General features: G+C 38.7%; 1 protein-coding gene across 2 annotated transcripts in view; it reads left to right on the top strand.

Annotated features, from left to right (window-relative positions):
• LOC126273387 (serine protease svh-1-like) overlaps positions 1 to 22,391 on the top strand; it is a 356,722-nt gene that overhangs the window by 68,411 nt on the left and 265,920 nt on the right. Inside the window, exon 3 of one of the 2 annotated variants that reach the window (XM_049976942.1) lies at positions 4,809 to 5,123. The exons of the other annotated variant lie outside the window; for it this stretch is intronic. Coding sequence (XP_049832899.1) covers positions 4,809 to 5,123 — 315 coding nt within the window. The remainder of the gene's footprint in view (positions 1 to 4,808; positions 5,124 to 22,391) is intronic. 2 annotated transcript variants of the gene reach the window in all.

Raw genomic sequence — 22,391 nt, 5'->3', positions numbered from 1 at the left:
TGGATTTGCACAGGCTCTGAAAGGTCATGCTCAGCATAGTCACATGTCAGTATCAGTGCCCGAGCCACATGAGATGTGACACACATTGTGCTTCTCATTTGTCTTGTTGATGCTGTTTTTTTTGTTCTTTTTTTATTTTTTTTATTTCCCTTAGATTACAGGTCTTAGATTTAAACTTACACAGCATTTTGCACATGGTGTACGTACTTGTTTATCGAATATTTCCCTGTCAGTGCCTGTAACCATTAGGATTAGAGCAGGATGATGATGATGACGATGAAGAAGGAAAGACAGAAATTTTTGGTTTCGACCCTGGCTGGGAAGACAGGGCAAAGGTAGGGCGGTAAATTACCTGAGAGAAGAGTGGAAAATGGAAATGAAAATGAATGTGATAATCTGTTGGAAGGTACCTGTGTCCTCCTATACAAATGCAACTGAAGGATTTGAAACATTCAGTAGGTTTGTGATGGCCCATAAACTTGAGGACACAACAATAGCACAATTTTCTCATTTGGAGCAAGAAATGCTTATGTTATAATCCAGAAGAAATAGGAGGCAAACACATTTGCTTGCCCACTTAAAAAAATCCTAGATATGTGATGTTCAAGTTGTGCAGTTTGTAGATTTTTGTGAAAACTTGAAATCTGACTGAAGTTGCATTTTACAAGTTCAGTATCGAAGTGATTGTTTGCAGCTAATTCTTTTCTAATTTTTTACCGTTTACTGTGTTTTCTGTTGTACACACTCAGTAAAATTTGACTTGAATTTTATAATTATAAACTGGAAGTCTTCCTCTTTATAGTGTTTCCCTATATACAGTATTGAAAATTCATGGTTCCGTAAAAAACATTGTATAGAAGTTTCACCATTTAACAACTAACCAACTGTACTATGTGAGAATGCCCAACTTCAAACCATGGCAAATTACTGACTCATTGACCCTGATGGTGACAGTGATGTGCACTACAACACAAATTACTTACATTACATACACAACAAAAATAATCAGTTATTCATAATATAATGTAAATGGGTAGATAAAAAATCTACTCACCAAGCGGTGGCAGGGGAACACACTCACACAATAGGGTTTAAACTTTACAAGCTTTCGGAGCCAGTGGCTCCTTCTTCTGGCAGAAGAATTGAAGTGGAAGGAAGACGGGTGAAGGAAAAGATTTGGAGAGGATTAGGGAAAGCGGTACAGCTCAGAAAAATCACTCAGAAATCCAGATCAGGGGAGACTTATCAAATAGGACAAGAAGGAAAGATTGTTTCTTTCTCATTCTGTCTGCTAAGTCTCCCCTGACCTGGGGTTCTGAGTGACTTTTCTAATCTGTACCTCATTCCCTAAACCTCTTCAGACCTTTTCCTTTATCCCTCTTCCTTCCCCTTCAACTCTTCTGCCAGAAGAAGGAGCCACTGGCTCCAAAAGCTTGTAAAAATTAAACTCTTTTGTGTTTGCATTCCCCTGCTGCCTCTTGATGAGTAGATTTTTTATCTATCCATTTACATTACATTATATACTGTATCATCAACCAATCTTTTGACACAAAGCAAGACACTTTACTCCTTCATTTACAAATAATGCAATCTGCATCACTTTGTAAATCCATCTTCGTTATTTTAAGCAACTTTATGGACACTGAAGGCCAACTGCTGGTCTCTGGGTAATACTTGGAAAAATATGTAGAAAAGTTATATTAATACTAAAAATCATATTATGAATGCCCAAGAACAATTGTTAATGTCTTTTGAGGAAGGTCAGCTTATTATTAGTTGGAAAGAGAGCGACCTGTATGAAGAAGATGTGATATTGTGTGCTGGAAAGCTAATTCAGCTGTTTTGATGCCACATACACACATCAAAAAATGTTTTGCATCACCCCAGTTCCCAGAACACTGGAAGAAAGACGTTGGCTGTGGATATTGTGTCACAGACACAGTCCCTTTGACTGTTCAGAGGTGTCACCAAACCCACCCAAAGATAAACAACCACGCATGAGCAATGCCTATTAGATGGAGGGGGCCTGACAGCCGATCAGTTCCAGTCATTCCACCAGGAAGGAGGTACACGGCATGTGGTGTTTGTAGTTCAACCATGCCTAAACGGTCAATACCGTGGTTCAAACACATCCGCATTGTTACTTTGTGCCAGGAATGGCTCTCAACAAGGGTAGTGTCCAGGTGTCTCGGAGTGAACCAAAGCGATGTTGTCTGGACATGGAATAGATACAGAGAGACAGGAACTGTCAATGACACGCCTTGCTCAGGCTGCCCAAGGGATACTACTGCAGTGGATGACCACTACCTATGGATTATGGTTCGGAGGAACTCTGACAGCAACACCACCATGTTGAATAATGCATTTCATGCAGCCATAGGATGTTGTGTTGCTACTCAAACTGTGCGCAATAGGATGCATGATGCACAACTTCACTCCCGACATCCATGGCTAGGTCCATCTTTGCAACCATGACACCATGCAGTTTGGTACAGATGGGCCGAACAACATGCCAAATGGACCGATCAAGATAGGCATCACGTTCTCTTCACTGATGAGTGTCGCATGTGCCTTCAACCAGACAATCATCGGAGACAAGTTTGGAGGCAACCTGATCAGGCTGAGCGCCGTAGACACACTGTCCAGCAAGTGCAATAAGGTGGAGGTTCCCTGCTGTTTTGGTGTGGCATTATGTGGAGCTGACATTAAGCACAGATGGTCACTGAAGGCAGTGTAATGGCTGTATGATATGTGAACGTCATCCTTTGACTGATAGTGCTACCATATTGGCAGCATATTGCAAGGCATTCATCTTTGTGGATGACAATTCGCGCTCCCATCTTGCACATCTTGTGAATGACTTCCTTCAGGATAAAGACACCGCTTGACTGGAGTGGCCAACATGTTTTCCAGAAATGAACCCTATCGAACATGCCTGGGATAGATTGAAAAAAAAAGGGCTGTTTATGGACATGACCCACCAACCACTCTGAGGGACTACGCCAAATCGCCATTGAGTAGTGGGATAATCTGGGCCAACAGTGCCTTGATGAACTTGTGGATAGTGTGCCACGATGAATACAGGCATTCATCAATGCAAGAGGACATGCTATTGAGTATTAGAGGTGCCGGTATGTACAGCAATCCGGACCACCACCTCTGAAGGTCTCGCTGTATGGTGCTACAACATGCAATGCAGTAAAAAGGGTGGAAATGATGTTTATATTGATTTCTATTCCAGTTTTCTGTACAGGATCTGGAACTCTCGGAAATGAGGTGATATAAAACTTTTATTGATGTGTGTATATGTATCACAGGTGAGGCAGTTATACAAAGCACATTAGATGACATGGGAGAAGAAAACGTGGCAACATTTCAGACAAGTATGACAGTAACAGCTACGTTTCCATAACTGTGTAGCTTTTCTTTGTTTTTTAGGATTACAGTCTCTTTAATGTTGGAGTATAGCAGATATATTACCGAATATTTTCTATTAGCATGGCCATACTCATAGCATGTTGCTTCAATTTTGTGATTGTGTAATTCAGGCAAGAAAGAACAATTTTAGCCATTAGGTGTGTGTTTGATATTTTGCTTAGCTTCTCAAGAAATAATGGAATTGAGAAATGAGGGTGGGAGGAATGAAAGGCTGAGTGCTGATGTGAACAGTAAATCCAATTGACACATTTTATTCTTCTTAGAACTGATTCTTAGAAATAGGTACAATAAAATGAAAGTTGAGACATCATTTTCGAAAATTCAATTTCTAATTAATGTAGCCTGGATATAGACAGTCTTCCCATACTACCAAGCAATATGCATTATGAAATTAAATGGATTGCTTTCATCTAGTAGCAACATTTTGTGTTTGTGGATAACACATCTCCATTACAAATGTCCCCAGTTGCCTTTTGCAGGCTGTGGGTAACATGATCTCCTTTCTCAAGTCATCTACCACAAACATACTTTTCTTTGTGCAAATCCTGTGTGTCTCTGTAGTGTCTCATCAGTCATTCACATTTATCTGGAGATGGGTGAGTGCTATTCCAGAGCCTGAAAGAGAGATGTTGAAATGCTTCTGTCTTGGAATCATGTAGACCAGTATATGTTACTTTGTATTAGGACTCAAAAAATATTAATAACATGTAGCTGATTGTTATCCAGAATTAATTTGAGTGTACAGATTTATGCAAAACACATCAAATAGAATCATATACTACCTATACTACCTTAACTGAATAACCGGGAACAAATTCTTGTGTAAGACGGCTATCAGCCACAAGTGACTCTAGTTCTCTTGGAATGTTTCAGTACTCTCTTAGTTCCTTACTCCCGAAACTTTCTGAAATCCTACATTTTATCTTCTTCACAATTATGTGAAAAATTGTAATTTGCATCAGATGAAAACAAATACAAGATTAGAACCTATTCAGTTCTGTTCTCAGACATATGAACACATTGTCAGTATACAAAGAAAAGTTGCTTTGGCCAGGTACAACAATATACAGTTCTTTGTTTTATCTGTATTTTTTTCTCCCTCTTCTTATATGCCACCTCCTCTTCCTCCTCAACTGCTGCTGTTTCTTGTTCCTTATCCTCATTATTGTTAATGATCATCACAGCCATATATGTAATGGTAATGATTATTTAGAATGAACCAGTAAATACCTCATTTTATGTGCTGTCACGATGAGAAATTTGTAGTTTAAATTGAAATGGCTTCCTATTGCAATATGAATTTCTAGCACTACATATTTTACTTTATGACATTAAGAATTTTCCATTTAAAATTATTTTTTTGCTTTTAGCATATTACAGTGACACATTATTCCTTAAGGAAAAAATACCTGCCAACAGGACAGTAAGTGTGGAGTCTGGGTCTGTATTACCTACAACCAAGAACAAAACAAAGGTGCAGGCACCACATTCCACTACTACTATAAATATTGAAGGATGTTCTAAAATTAAGTCTGGAGGCATTGTACCACACCCTAATAATTGCAAGAAATTTTTGAATTGTTGGAATGGTAGAGCATTTGTTCAGGACTGTCCTCCAGGAACATTGTTTGATTCAGAGAAGAATCAGTGTGACTTCGCATACTTGGTAAAGTGCCAACAGCCAGGTATGTTTAAAATGTTAAGGGAAAAAGATGAAGTTGGCACCATAATTTATCATAGAATATAGCCTAGGATTCTTAGAGAAGTACTGAATTATATTCAAGCTTTTACTGTTTTTTATTAGGTACAGGCATATGTGATTTGTCTCTCAAACTGATACTGTAATTTTGTTGTAATTTTTGCTTGTATTTCATTTGTCACATTCAGAGTATTGTATATTTACCATTATGCTGTTACAAACTAGTGCACGTAAATAATTTAGGAGTAAAGAGTCCACTCACAGAACAACACGAGTAACAGAGCCAGTGAGGTACAGCGCATGATGAAGATGAATTGGAGATGTGGATTGGGAGGGGTGGCAGGACAGAGGAAGGGGAAATGTTGGGTAGGGGGCATTGGGCAGTGGGTTAGCGGAGATTGAGACTGGGAAGGTCCTCTACATTAGATGAATGTCCTATACATCTGAAAACATTGTTTAATTGTATTTTGATATTGCAATTTACAGACCTTTGTCCTTACATGATATTTTTTTTTAATTAGCCAAAAGAGTATGTCCCCATGAAACTTGTTATCTTGTGGGATCTTTAGTTGCTATAGATCCTCAGTGCATAGCAGCAAAATATGAAATGACAGATGTATCTGGTTTCTATATTCAAAATATGGATTTCTCACAGGGAACTGAAAATATAGTTTCAGAACTTTTCTTTATCTCTGGAATCCTCAAGCAGTCACCAGTGTTGTGTTATTTTTAAGAACATGTTGTGTGTAATAAATATACATTTTATGTAGTACCAAATTATGTTAGGATCAAAGAGTTTGTTGCAAGTTGTTGTGATCAACTTAAATTATACTCAGCAACTCCTGGAATTTTATACAAAGTGATAAATGTAAGTGTAAAATTTTTTTACTTGGCAGATATAATTTCTTTTAACCAATTATATATTCATTTGAGCAAGTAGCATGTGTCTCCCAAACAAGCACTGGCATAAACATATTATTGTTAAAACAAAAATGAAATTGTGTACATAGATATTTTGAGTTATGTAAAGTATTACAACACACCAGTGATATGAATCACTTGTGTCTTTGTCTAATAGAGATTAGTTTGACAATTTTTAAAGAGGTTGCATGATAAATGGTAAAGCTGTGTGGCTAGGGCCTCCCATCGGGCAGACCGTTCGCTTGGTGCAAGTCTTTCGAGTTGATGCCACTTCGACGACTTGCATGTCGATGGGGATGAAACAATGTTGTTAAGGACAACACAACACCCAGTCCCTGAGCAGAGAAAATCTCCGACCCAGCCGGGATTCGAACCTGGGTCGTTAAATATGACATTCCGTTGTGCTGGCCACTCAGCTACCAGGGGCGGATTGCATGATCAAACGTCATGATTAACACACAAATTAAAAAAAATACACTACAATAAAACTATTTGCCAATAAATAATTTGAACATGTTTGAATATGATATGCATACCATAAAAACATTTATGAAGCACCCAAGAATATTTGTCCCTTGTGTTCTTGTTCAGTAGATATTTGTGTAACATTTTCTAAATTGGTATCACAGGGTGTATACGACCCGGTGCAACTGGGAGATCTGGGAAAAACCTGGGCATTTTTTCATCCGGGACAAAACCGGGAAAAATTTTTTAGAATTCCGGGAATTTTTCCTTGTTTTAATTTTCAGTTAAATTTTTGTAATTTTGGCTGGTGAGAATCAATACTCTAACAAAGGATATCCCACTACTGCAGAATAATACTGCAACAATAAAATGCAAATGAGAAAAAAACGGAAAATAAAACATAAATTGCAAAGGAAATGTGCCATATACAATAACAAAACACAGTGCTCATACAAGCGTTTGCCAACAGCAAAATGTGTCAAAGGCTTTTGAAAGACTATGGAATGCTTCATAACCAAAAATTGCCTCTGATGAACGTGATTTCACAACTGTTTACATTAGATTCGTTTCAGCAGTTATGAGCGGGCTCATGCGCAGTTGAGTGGCATATGAGTAGTACCTTCTCCCATTTCTGGCTACAGAAATATGGCTGTTGGCTGTGTAAGCAGTCACAGCAAGCAGCTAGATGCAACAGGGAAAAATTTTACTGTCGTGCCCAAGCTGTTAGATTCACACATGTGCAGCGGGCCCGGATCTCATCCAGTGCACGTTGGTCTATCAATTACTCATATGATTTTGATGCACATCCCTGTTGGTTTTTGAACACACTCTGCAAGTTAATTTCTGAATGAATCATAAGTAATGCTGGCTAGCCATACAGTCTGAGACAACTTGTCACGGTTCGCACAGCTCCCCCCATCGGAGGTTCGAATCCTCCCTCGGGCATGGGTGTATGTGTTGTCCTTAGTTTAAGTTAGAGTAAGTAGTGCAGAAGCAAAGCATAAGTTGATTTTTGAATGTGTGCACAGCATATGTGATGTTTCTGTCAGGGGACTCCTTGTCACATCTAGAGATAAACTTTCCTGCAGGCAAAAGGGGACCAGGCCTTACAAGCTGAGTGGAGTACAGCCGAACGAGTGAATGCCAATCGCTGTCTGATTATGTTGTTGATTGCGTTTGTGAATTATCAGCGTTGTTATAATTACTAGGGAAATCCATAGATTCATACTACCAGAATGGAAATAAATGACTAAGAGGAATAACAGGTAAGAAAGGTGACATATTATCTTCTCGGTGTATCCAGGAAAATGAAATTTTGTCAGCAATTTTTTGGCCAGATCGCTACACTAGTAAGGGCCAGTTGTACAGTCCCCGTCTATCAGCCGCTTAAGTTCTATTCTGGAAGTAGCACAAAAAATGGTTTTTACAAACATAACAATGCCTAACCTGAGAATAATCAGGGATAACTAAACCGGTGATTCTGGCAGGGTTAGTGAAGTTAACCGGCGAATAAGTTTCGACAAAGGCAGGAATAGTTCCAGAATTAGTCATGACCAGATTGTTTGTTGGAATGAAGAAGGAGAAGAAACGGAGACATCACACAAATTATGGAAGAATATGACGATTCAAAATTTATATAAAAATCTCATACTACTACTTTTTGATCACATGCTCAAGGAACTGGAGCGTATGAATGAAATATGAAACTATTTTCTAACATAAAGCTTTTTGCTTGTAGTAGGCCTAATAGGCATTTTATGTTGGTCTTTGTGAATTATATTCTGTCATGTTATAAAAATGGCCACTTGTGGCCAAACAGGCTCGTTTATTTATTTCTGCAGTATTAGAAAGGCCTATTTTGTTTTATCTAGCAGGCAGTGACAAAATAGACTTAATGAAATTGAGAAACCACGCCAGTCTTGGGTACTATTTGTATTAACAGCTTACACAGTATTAGACAACGATATTCCGATTTTTCATGTAGCAAAATGTTTGACGAACTTTGATGAGGTAATAGATTCTTTCACAGAAAGGAAAGCAGGCCACATAAAGCTGTAGCAAGATTAGAGAGAAAACAATGCTAGGAGCTAAGGATTGAAGAAATGTCTACTGTATTGCTTATCTCTTGTCTTTACTGGTTTTATCTATCCTATATTTAATTTCATGTCACCCAAAACCGAAAGTTATTAGCTAACAGGCAATTTAAAAGAGGGGCAGAATGTCAAACTGGGCGACTGGGAGCAGGAGAGGCACCACAGGACATTTTAATTTCCACTGTCCTGAATATAGTTTGATGGCATCCATTACAAAATATACACATTTCAATTCCATGTAGCAAAATACAGTGATGTGCGATAGAAGAATGCTGTGTGAAGAGGGGGGGCACTGCACTCTGGCACACTTAAGACCAAATAACATGTATTACATTTCCTCGAACATATATGTATCAGTTTCTTCAGAAAGATGTGCACTACAAATGAACATATTTTTGAAAATTAGATTTTTAAAAATTTTTGGCTCAAGGGAAATGGGCTGGGGGCAGGGAGGGGGGGGGGGGGGGGGGGGTCAGGGTGCGCCACTATCGTAGTATTGTCCCAGTTCAGAAATATCGTAGATCCAGGGCTGATGCTCAGAGTAGTCTGAGTTATAGTGGGAAAGTATGTAGTCTCCATGAGACCCGTGTTTACATTTAGTGATTTTGCTGTTTCCTCTTCGTTTACTGCTCTCGCGTCAAATGAAATTAAAATGGGTTTTTGTGGCCGGGAGCTATTAAGTGAACTGAAATCCAGTCACATAATTACAGAAGGCTAGTATACGTTATTAGTTCCAGATTTCATTTTATTTCCACTTTTCTGGCAGCCATGCATTAATCTCCTTGTAGAACAATGAAGTTATTTTTGTCGGTTTGCTAAAGAAACTTGGTTTTTATTAATCTTTTATGCTGAGGCAGTCAATGTGTTTGAAACAGTTTAGTTCCACACTATCAGCTAATTTCAACTGCTCGCTGCATTTCAAGTGGACATTTTCGTTTTCTAGCATGTATGGCATTATGACATAATAAAGAATCAAAAATGAGTTAATAAAGTACTGGTACACCAAGAAAATTTACATCCTGAAACCCACACAGAAAAGCTTAATATCAGGTCGAGGCCTACTTCATTGGGAATCTGGACATACAAATGTACTCTTTAAGTATGTACTTTAAATTTGCAATTTTAGTGTGGTTCATGAAAATCCTATTCTCTTGGAGTATCCTCTGATGTCTTTTTTTCTTTTATGACATAATGTAAGATCTTTTATTGTTTTACACATATGGACATATGGGCTTCCTGCATCATAGCAGCTGCCAAAGTGCGGTGGTGCCTGTTATCTGGCACTCTCTGACGACTACTGAAACGAACAGGTCTCGGGAAAACATTTTGAATGGGGTTTGAAAAGGGTTACTTTCAAACTAAATTTCCTTTTACGCAAGTTGAACTATGTGTGAGAATGTACAAGGAATTTCTTAAATCATAGAGCGTTTAGAAGTATTTCGAGCCCAGAAGATCAGACAGACATTCATGTCATTATTATGAGTAAATTGATGTAGTGCTATGGGACGCTCTCTCTCCTCTGCGGTAGCTAATTTATTCATGGAAAATTTTAAGGACAAATCACTGGACTTGGCTAAAAATTTTACTGGCACATTTGTGTGATATATCTTAAAGTGTAACACGTGCAAAAAAATCAACATTATGTGTGAAAGCTTAGCTTCTCTTGCAGCTTATTAACCTTAGAGACCAATATTATATGTGAAAGCTTTGCTTTTCTTGTATCAACACTGTATATTAATTTAAAACATTAACTTTTCGTGTCTGTGTATTCGCACTACTTAACAGTGATGTTGCTATTAGCTGACTACTTCATGTATCCTGTGGTCTGAAAATCCGCTCTCATCTGCTGGTGGGATCACGTGACATGAACTATGATTGGCTTACAAAAGCACATCACAATCTCGAATACAAGGGTTCGGAAAGTGATATGCGGGGTTTTGGTTGAATTTGAATTTATACTTTGGTAATATGAAAATATGCAGTGTACATGTTGCTGCTCATCAAAAATCTTTCCAAAATGAGTTTTCTTCCCTGTGTTTTGTTTTCTAAAGTGCCAGGAAATTCTATGCCCGTGTATAAATACATAACCATTCAAAGGATTGATTATTTTTACAGTTCCGAGGGAAAATATACTGTCACTTAGCAACATGGAGAAAGTGTGTTTTCATCCAGGAGAAAGTGTATTTTTAACTGGGAAATCTGGGATTTTTTTTCCTTGTCCACATATACATCCTGTATCATGTCCAAAAAACCATGACTAATACGCAAACAAGATAATTACAATATATTGTAGCATAAAAAATTATTTAAACAAAATTTGTGTATGTGTAAATGTAACATTTATACCACATTAACTTATTTTGAAGATTGATATATATGTTACTCTTGCTCAGTAGAAATTAGTGTGGCATTTTGTGAATTGGTATAAAGGCAGTATGTGGCCGTATTTGCAGGTCACTCACTGAAATTCTGCTGTGTGCTAGTACTGACTCATTGTGTTACGGTTTCACCTCACTGCATAAACCACTCCTTATTTGGACTACTTTCAAGGCTGGTTTTCCCTACAAAATGAAAGTAGGTATTACCATTGTATGTGTGGTGTCTGTTCTTTTGGAAATGCATAATTATGCAGCCTTATTTACATGCTGAAAGAGAAATACGGGTGTCAGCTGCATCAGAGTATTGAAATAATTCAATGGTGATGAGCGAAAATTTTTGCCAGATTGGGACTTAAACTCGGATTTACTGCTTCATGTGAGTGGTTACCGTAACCTCTTCAGCTGTCTGAGCACACTTCACATCTGACCCAAATTCCGAACTTGTCAGACACTTAATGCCTTAGTGCCTCCAGTTCATTTTCCTCATTGCTTGCAGCACCTTGCATGATACCTGCAAGATGTAGGGCCTAACAGGCATACACACTGAAGATATGATGAAATTACAATTATGAATTATGTTGGTTGCAGATGATTCTAGGAGATTGGTCCCTGGGTTCACTTGTGCTAAGGGGACTATGTTCCAAATATTAATAAATAAGTAGACTCATTTTTCTCTGAATATGTGGTGTATCAGTTGTTGTAAACCACAGGACTATGACTCCCTTCACCAGACATTGCATTGAAAGCCATTGATGCCACTGCTGCTAGCTGGTCGCGTTTAGGACTTGTTTCTTTTCTGCCTTTGCAACTGCAGGGCTTGGCCTCCATTGAGAAGTACTGCTGCAAATCTGCTGTGCAGAATGTCCATGCTGATGGTCATTCGGAGCCACCAGAGCGAGTTGCATGAGGCTCTGCTACAGACATCTATTAATGTGACTGTATCCAGCTGCTCAGACATTTTCCTTGTCTTCGCTTGCTGTACTGCGCATGGACCGATCTCTGTACATGATACTGTTTGCTGTTGTACTGGATTATTCTTGCAGCTTGTTCTTTTGAACTGTGTTCTACATTTGTGACACATGTATTGAACTCGAATTGTAAGGTGTATCAAATGACTGGCCACACTATTATTTATGTTGTGAGTTAAAATATAAGTGATGATGATAGTGGTCCAACATAGTGCTACATTGGGTGAACATGGACCTGGCACAGCGTCACCTCCCATGAATATTGTCCACAGTGGTAATTTTTCAATAATTCTTGCAACAGCAGTTGGAAGAACAGAAGTGCCAGGAGGACCTCTTGGGCCAGTTTGCTTTCAAATCAGATGCCTAAGCAGGCACTGCAGTTCCCTCCATATAATGAAATGGCTGAAGAGTGGGATGTATAAGAGGAGCAACTCTAGCAGCATATCAGTGCATTTAAGGTAACAGACACAGTGACTGTTAATTTACTCTTTTTGTCTTGGAGTCTGCTTCAAACATGTCAGTTGCTTGCAAGCTTGCCCCTTACACTGAATTGGCCCATCTTTATTTTGGTGAAATATGTGCTCTCTTAAATACTCATTTTCACCAGTATTGCTGTGTTATATCATCATGCTTGAAATTCTGTCAACGTAGAAAACAGGCCAACCAGTCATACAGCATGTGGGTGGCTGAATTACACGATCTCAGTAGGAAGTACCAGTTTGTTACTTACAACCTTAAGCAATCATATGTAGAGTTGATTAAGGATGGTATTATGGATGTAGTCCCATACAAGGGACTACATCAAAAAGCTTTGATAACTCCACCTTGGAGGAGGTATTGAAATTGGCTCAATCATTCAAATTCTCCCAGACAGCCAGTGCCATTTAGAATTTGGACAGACATGGCAACTGTTGATTTTTACACAGGTAATGTGTACAACTTATTTGACAAACTGGGACCCCTACCAGGTAGGACTGATAGAATGGATGGAGAAGATCCAATGAAGGGCAGCACATTTCATCATGAGAGCATTATGACGATGCTTAACAAATTCCATTGGCAGACGTTACAAGAGAAGTTTGGGTCTCGTGGAGAGATTTACTATTGAAATTTTGAGCGAGCATTTTCCAGCAACAGTCAGACAGTATATTACTTCCCACCACATATGTCTCACATAATGACCCTGTGGAGAAAATTTGAGAAACTTGAGCAAATACAGAGGCCTACCAACAGTCATCCTTCCCATGTGCCATTTGTGAGTGGAAAAGGGTTGGAGGCCTCAGTTAGTGGTACAAAAGTACTGTTCACCACACACCATTAGGTGGATTGCAGAGTATGGTGAAGGTGTAGGTGAAGTAGGCAACATAGAATGTAAACATCACCACACGCTGGCTTTGCTTTGCAAACAAGGTGTGAAGTCTCAGCCCCTCAACTGACACACACTTCCGTTGTGCCTAGATGTTCTCATAAGCATTCCCATGATAACTGCCCTCACAGGTGGGCACAATACATAACTTGCAATAAAGATGGACATTTAGCTTCTGTATGACAAGTTTCCTTGTTTTGATGCTCCCCTTGGCAGGAACAAATGGATATTAATGTCATCACCTCAGACTTTCAAGCCACAGTGGTGGTACCCAAGAAATTGTTCATTATTCTGTGCAACTGTGCGCTGTGCAACAGAGATATTCAACTATAGGTCATCTGTTCCTAGAACCAGTGGTTCACTGCCTAGTGACTTATAACAAGCAACAGATTCTGATCAAAGGCCAATGCACCATTGAGGTGATTTACAGGAATGTTCGTACAGCAACTTACCTTCCTCATATACACACGGTAAACATGGCAAATCTTTTCAGGTTATATACCTTTTCCACTTTTGTGTTTGCCATCAATGATTCAGTGAACCTTGCCTTCAACAGATACCTATTAAGGAGCTAGAAGGCATTTGTAATAAGGACTCAATAGTTTTTCAGAGATGTCTGAAAAGCATATGAATTTCACAGTGCAGATCACATTAAAGACATCGGTACACTCTTAGCAGTGGGTGATGCAGTAAAATTGTGAGTTGGATCGATTGACAAACCTTGAACGCATTTGTGTCAGTGAGTGGGCAATACCATTGGTGATCATGAAGAAACCTTCAGAAAAACTTTGGTTCTGTGGTGATTTTGTGGTCACAGTAAATTCTCAGTTTAAGTCAATACCTATCCAATTCCAAAGTGTAAAGAAATTTTTGCCATGTTCTTGAGGGGGAAATGTTTTTCAAAAACTGCCCTGATTGAAGCATACTTGCTTGCACCTTGACAAAGAATTGTAAAAGTATTCGGTTGTCAGCACAGTGCATGGCATTTAATGTTTGGATTTTGGCATGGCCAGAGCCCTGCCTCTTTTTATATGGTTCCTCAAACAGTTACTTATTGATGTTTCAGGACGCATTAGTTGTTTAGATGATATTGTTGTCACTGGAGGCACAATCGAGTAACATTTACAGAACCTCCAAAAACTGTTGTGCACTCGACAGACCACTGGCCTCAAATGTAATTAAGAAAAATCCAAGTTCTTTCAGCCATCAGTGGAATATCTGAGCCACATTCTCTCTCAAGATGAGCTTCAGCGTATGAAGAAGCATGTGAAAGTGTTCACAAGACTCCTCTGCTCCTCCAACTTGAAGGAGTTATTATAATAAATTCACTCCCATTGCTGTGAGGTTCTTTTCCCACTGAATGATCTTTGGAAGAAAGACGTCTACTTTTCTTGGTCTTAGATTCTGAATGGGCATTCCAGACCCTCAAACAGGCCTTAATCTCTGCACCTTGCTTGCCACTTTCCAACCAGGAAGCAGTTGGTGGTGGCTATCTTCGTGTCTGAATGGGACTTGGGCTCTGTATTATAGCACTGTGATGCCAGCGACACTGAACAGCCAATTGCTTATACGCTCAAATTGCTTGATCCCATGCAGAAGAAGTATTCCCAGATAGAATAGAAAGTGATGGCAATTATTTTTTTATTAAAAAAGTTCCACATTTTTCTCTGTGGAGCCAGGTTCCACTTTAATTCTGATCATAAACCTTTGATACACTCTTCACCCTGGCCACTAAGCTGCCTCATTGAACAGCTCAACTTCTTCAGCAATGAGCTCTTATTCTCAGCAGTTAGAACTATCAGATACATTTCCAAAACACTAATCAGCAAGCAACTGCTGATGCCCTGTTGTCTCTCCTGATGGGGCCAAACCAAGAATTTGATCAACACGAGGTCCTTCGTTCCCAGTGAGGGGCGGGGATATTCGTAGTATTTTACTAGTTTACTGTTTTATTTATGAAGAAATGCTACATGTTTTCTCGGATTGTACATGTGCATTCTTGTATTTAACATGTTTATTAAAAGCAGTTTTTCACTGGTTTACTATTTTATTTAGTAAGAAGTGCTGTGTGTTGTCTCGAGTCCTTGTTTCCTGAGACTAGTATGACCTGCCCCCCCCCCCCCTCCTCCCCCCCCCCCAGTTCAGATCCTGAGTATGCATTTGTTTGTTTCCACTTAGACAATGAGGTCAAGCAAGCTGTGGACCATTTTCCCATCACCAGATCTAAAATTGCAGACACCGTGGACTAGGATACAATATTGCAGCAAGTATGTTACTACATCCTCTAGGGGCGGCTGGTTTGGAACTCTAATCCCTGCAAAACATTATTATCAACTTCATCATAACTCATTCTTGTGGATGGCATCATTTTGTTACAAACAGATCAGAACACTGCACATATGGTCCTGCCAGAACCCCTTTGTATGGACATCCTGCATCTCCTACCCCGTGGACCTTGGGGGTGTGCTTGATACCAAATGCGAGCCTTGTGCTATATCTACTGGCCCAGAATTGACAAGCATATCTTGAATATCCTGTGCAAGCTTCTTCATCTCCCAGTACCTACTGCAGCCTACATCCTTCTGAATCTGTTTAGTGTATTCATCTCTTGGTCTCCCTCTACGATTTTTACCCTCCACACTGCCCTACAGTATGAAATTGGTCCTACCAACCGATCCCTTCTTCTAGTCAAGTTGTGCCACAAATTCCTCTTCTCCCCAATTCTATTCAATACCTCCTCATTAGTTATGTGATGTATGAAAGTGAAATGTGGATGATAAATAGTTTAGACAAAAAGAGAATAGAAGCTTTCAAAATGTGGTGCTACAGAAGAATGCTGAAGATTAGATTGGTAGTTCACATAACTAATGAGAAGGTATTGAATAGAATTCGAGAGAAGAGTAATTTGTGGTACAACTTGACTAGGAGAAGGGATCGATTGGTGAGACCTATTCTGAGGCATCAAGGGATCACCAATTTAGTATTGGAGGTCAGTGTGGAGGGTAAAAATCATAGAGGGAGACCAAGAGATGAACACACTAAACAGATTCAGAAGGATGTAGGTTTCAGTATTGTATTGTATTGTATATTTATTGGTCCTGTGAATCATACACTGTACAGGGATACATAATGATACATAATGATATAGGACAAGTCAAATAATTTGCAATAAAGTTTAACAGAAAAAACCGTTGTATGGTTTTCAGTGTATAGCAATATAATTCTAACATATGGGAATAACATTTCACAAATAAATTTTACATGCACACATTTCATACTTTTGGCCTTGATTATACAGACACACACATATATGTAATAGACCACATATAATACACAGATAAATCTACATGTAAAAATATCTTGTTTTGGCCTTAAATCTTAAACTATTTAAATTTTTCACATATTTACATTGCAGATAAAAATTCATCAACACTATATTAGCAATTCTGTAGCAAGTAGTCACTCACTGCAGTTTTGAATTTATGCATGCCAGTTATTGCCTTAGTTTCTTTAGGTAGTTTGTTATACAGTTTTTTTTTCCTGCTTGCAAGGGTCCTTTTTGTTATGGTGTTGTATGTGAAAACTGCATATGTAAATCTTGATTATTCCTTCTGTTGTATGAATGCATATTTTGGTTTTTTGGAGCAATCTTGCTATTTTCATCTACGATTTTCCTTATAAACATTATTGTTTCAAGGATATATAGGCATGGTAATGGAAGAATATGAAGCTTTTTAAATGAGGGTTTGCATGAAGATCGAGGTGCAATGCCTTCCATGGCTCTTATAATTCTTTTTAGTGCAATAAAACAGCTTTTGTTGGGTGGTGAATTTCCCCAGCAAATTAAACCATATCTTAGTAGTGATTCTGCTTGGGCATAGTACACATTTTTTATGGCTTGCATAGATGTGCATCCAGCAAGAATTTTTATACTATAACAAATGGTTTTTAATTTACTACATAGGTGTTGTGTGTGTTTCTGCCATCTTAGGTCTTCTTGGATCCAAACTCCCAAAAATTTGGTGCTATTTACAATTTCAAGTCTTTTGCCTAACAGTTCTATGGTTGCATTTAAAGGCTGTTTATTCTGCACTGTATGTAGATGCATAGTGTTTTTTTATGTGTGTTTATTAGTAAGTTGTTCATTGCAAACCATTTTGATACATGTGTAGTGCTCTTTTTTATTTCAAATTGGAGCTCTTCTGGGGTCTTTCCTTTGACAAGTATATTTGTATTATCGGCATATTTAATGTACTTATAGTTAGGGCTGGATGGTTCCAGGTCATTTACAAACAGCAAGAACAGGATTGGTCCCAGTACAGAACCCTGCGGCACACTGTATTTCACACACTGTTTTTCTGATTGATAGGAAGTTAAATTTTATCCTTCTTTGTACAAGACTTCAACTATTTGGTGTCTGTTTTGTAGATATGACTTTACTCATTCATATGCTGGGCCTCTGACACCAACATTTTCTAGCTTTCTAAGCAACAGACCATGGTTAATGATGTCAAATGCTTTTGAAAGACCTAGGAATATTGCTGCTATGTGTTCTTTTTTATGTAATGCATTTAAAGCTTGATTTAAGAAATTGATAATAGTTGTCTCAGTGGATTTACATTTTCGAAAAACATGCTGTGTAGCTGAGAAAAGTTTATTTTTTTCAATGAAGTCTACGAGTCTTTTATAAAAGATTTTTTCAATTATTTTAGAAAAAACAGATAGTAGAGAGACTGGCCTATAATTTGTTATATCTGTTTTTCACCCTTTTTGAACAATTGCTTCAGGGCAAATAGACCCTTGCAGTTGTCCATCAGCAGAAGGGCTGCCATGTGTTCAATTCGAACATGGGTGATAGAACAGTGACCTGCCATCAAAATTAGCTACTCCTGCAGCAGGGTCGCCAACCACCTCCGTCTCTGCTCCTCGCAAAGCCTTGTGACGTTCTTCTGCTCCTACATTCTGTTTTTTCCCCACTCCAGTTTCTTCTACTCCTCCATTCTGTTTTTTTCCAACTCCAGCTCTGGAGTCTTTCGTTCCTCATCTTTCACAAACCACCATGACACCCCCAGCTGTGCCCTCATCACTCACCTTTTCTAGGTCATATATTGAGGGTGAGATGTCAGAGGAGCCACAGCAGGAGCTCTGCTGAACTTTCCAGAGCAGCACCTTCTACTGAGGTCCCATAACCTTTTTAAGCCAAACATGGAAATGGTGTGCTGTCTGGCAACGTCCTCTCCATCACTGTCACCAAGACACCACCAACACATGGACTTCTTCCAGCCGCATGCCTTCAAGTGGGCTGACGGGGAGATGTCTGAACCTGCCTGCCCCTTTGACTCTTCCATGGATGTCCCGATTGCCCAGCACATTCCTTGCATCTGGACAAGTGAAGGTCAAACCATACAACATTGGTCTTCGCTACCATAAGGGGGACAGATTGTGGTAAATGATGTCTATCATCATCCCCTTTGGCAGGCATCAAAAGCCATTTACGCCACCACCACCAGCCATTTACCATTACAACTTGCTTTTTTATGCTATGGCTATTGTGAGGCTCTACTCCCAGAGGGAGGCACCACTGTAAATTTGCTGTCCAGGATATCCACACAAGCATCACCTCTCACACCATCTGCAGCAGTTTTCACTATGGCTATCTATTTATGTGGCTGCCACCATCTACTCTGTCCTTTTTTTCATCTTCACTTGTAGTACTGTGCACAGATTTTTCTCTATGTCTGAAACTATTTGCTGTTATACTGGATTATTATTGTGGTTTGTCCTTTTGGACTGTGTACTACATTCGTGACAGACTGTATCAAAATTGAACTGTAAAAATATACCAGTTAACCAACTTGCTTCTTTTTTTTCCCAGGTTACAACATTAGTAAACATAGTTCATGGAACTTACTTCACAAGATCCAATAGCAAGATCCAATGTTGCTTCACTGTTGCCAACTTACCTTTGGCAGAAAATCACAAAAATATACAGAAATTGTAGGTGACATAACGTATCCCATGTCATTTCACTCTGAACTGCCTTTGGCACCTCTCAAAAATCCGTTTATAGACCTGCCTCTACCCACTAGTTTAGTGGATATGAGGTCAGAAAAACAAAGTAAAAATATGTATTCCATAGTGGCTGGGTGGCAAGCACTATTTTGATCAAGCACTATTTTGATTGATAATACTTTTAATACAAAAGACATTGTCTCTTGCATATTAAATTGGTTGGAATGTATACAAATGTGGTAGCAACAATAATAGAGTCAGCTATTCCATCCATGATGTAGATTGATGTGTGAATTTCCTTAAGGAAATTGTTGTACTGATTCCAAAACTGGTCTTAGATTTTGTGAGACTGCTATATATACAAAGTTATGGAGAAATTAATATTCTGATTGATATTTTATTTTCCTGTTGTGTTTGGGATCCATTCAAATGTCTAAAATATTATCTTTTATCCTCTAACATTAGTTGAATGATCTATATATTTGAAAACAGTGGTTGACTGGATTCTGATATTGGATGGGTGATTGCTTTGTTCATATGTGATATACTTTTGTAATTAACAAAAAGAGTTGGTTCCCCATGATACCTATTATCCTATCGTGAACTCTTTAAGTATTATAGAGCCTGAGTTTGTGGTAGCAAAATGTGGGATAATGGATTTATCTGGTTTCAAGATTCCGAATACGTATTTCTCAGCGTGATCTGAAAACATAGTTTCAGAGGATTTGTTAGCTATCTACGGAATCAGCAAGCAATCAGCAAAGTTGTGTTGTTGTTCAAAACATAATAAAATTAGAATTTATTTAGCACTTAGTTAGGTTAGGACCAAAGAGTTTGTTGCAGGGTGTTGCAATAAATTTTGCTTCCTTAACCACCCCAAATGACACAATGTAAGTTGGTGACTATTCTAGTTACAACTGCATCATGATCACTGATCTCAGTGTGAAATAAGTGTTCCACATCATTACAATTCATTGTTCAAATTATCCATGGAACATAAAACTAACTATCTAGCTTATGTGAACATCCTCAATAAGAGCAGGCCTGTTTGTCATCAGTATATTTAATATAATTTCTTGCACTAGATAAGCTCCAGAAAAGACTTCCGGAATCATTTTCTGGTAACTGTCTTGTCCGTCACCCAAACAGAAGTATCTACTGACGGATGCTTAAAGTTCTCCCAAACTCACTTGAGAACATCCACACTAATGAAATGAGTTTTTGTAAAGTTTTTAATTATAAGTGAAATGAAAATGAGTCAGGTGTGTTGATGACTCAACTACATCTTTTAGCCATACTAGGTGTCAGTTAATTTGGACCAAACCATTTCATTGTTGTCATTTCGTATGTTAAATGTTATCATTAAAACAAATTCAGGAAAAACCTAGGAAGACCCTTTGCATAAATAAGTGGAAACTCCAGAGGATATCCCAGTTTCATAATATTCATTGTCCCTAGCACTATTTTTAAACATTCCACATTTTAGTTGTCTGAGTTGCAGACAAATCCTGCTCACAGGTTTGCCTATGAAGTAATACTGTGTATGCTAGAGACCTGTTGACAGGAAGAGGGTTTTCTTGTGTTAACAAAACAAAGTTCAGATTTTTGTTTACTTCATTACTCTAAGCAATCTTTAAGAAAATCAATAGCCAGCAAAGATATAAAATTTCTGACTCAAAATAAATGAGACATGAAATACCGTTTGAAAAGAGAAGTTTGAAGGTAATATATAGTTAGGTAAAAATGTATATTCTTAGGGAGAGTATGCTACCTCTGAAATCACAGCTGTCGTCAGTTTTTATGGACAGGTGTTGCATTAACTTGGCTGAACAACATATGACACATAAAGTTCTGTATCTCCTTCTCAGTACTTGCTGCTTCCTGTCATTGGTTATTATGGGTACTGCCCCTAAAATCATCTCATCCTGTTGGATTTACCACTTATGTTTGGTAATAATATTTTCTAGGCTCCTGTTGCTGTTGCCTACAGACACATCATCTCGGAATCCCTCTAGCAGTCCTGAGATCTTTAACGCTTGTATTCTCAGCTGCTGCTGAAGCTTGGATCAGACATTCTATATTTATCACTCTGCAGTCTACCTGTAATTTATTTTGTAATGTAGTACGAGGCAATCTGTCTGAACTATTCCTGTATTTTGAGACACTTCCAACAAAAAGTTTGGTATACAATTTGGACTGCAGGGTAATACCACCAGTTGCTCTCTGGAATGTACTATCTGGTCTATGTCTTTATGTGGCTACCATCTGGAAGTGCCCAACACAGCAATTATGTATTGTTATGATTTGAGAGCCATATCAACATGCAGAAGTTGATTACTACATTGCGAGCTCACCTACTGCTTCTGGACATACGAATCAACTGTTTATTCACTGAGGTCCTATCAGTAGTAACCTGTAGTGACTGGGCAAGTAGATAACCTCCAATAATTCTGGCTTGACTATATCTAATGGTCAGTTGTGTACTGCTGGCTCTGGCTCTTGAGTAACAACAACAGTGTTGTAAAAGATAGATTTCTACTTACTGTAAAAACAACACATCAAGTTGTAGACAGGTATGATTAAAAGACACTTGCTTTTGGCTACAGCCTTCATGAGTAAAGAGCGAGACACATGAACAAAACATTCACACACACACACACACACACACACACACACACACACACACACACACACAAGCAAGCACACCTCGCACACACATGACTTCTAACTCCAGCATCCTGGGCCAGAATGCCACGTCATGTAGGATGCAAGCAGCGATCTGGAGGGTATGGGGATGGGGAAGGGGAAGAGGAAGGGGAAGCGGAAGGGGAAGGGATATTAGTGTACAGGTGGGGAGAGAAACGAACACTGTCTGATGTAGTGTGCAGGGACTAGACTGCTGACAGGTGCAGCATCAGAGAGTATTACTAGCTATCTTTCATATTCCTATATATCTGTCTTGACTTATTGCTGTGAAACTCCTGACACAATGAGAAAATGTTAAAACTGAGCCTAACATCATTAGTGAGTTATATTTTTAGGGGAATATGG

Source organism: Schistocerca gregaria, chromosome 1 (assembly GCF_023897955.1).
Source record: "Schistocerca gregaria isolate iqSchGreg1 chromosome 1, iqSchGreg1.2, whole genome shotgun sequence".
Taxonomy (NCBI): Eukaryota; Metazoa; Arthropoda; class Insecta; order Orthoptera; family Acrididae; genus Schistocerca; species Schistocerca gregaria.
This window is presented reverse-complemented; position numbering and strand designations above follow the sequence as displayed.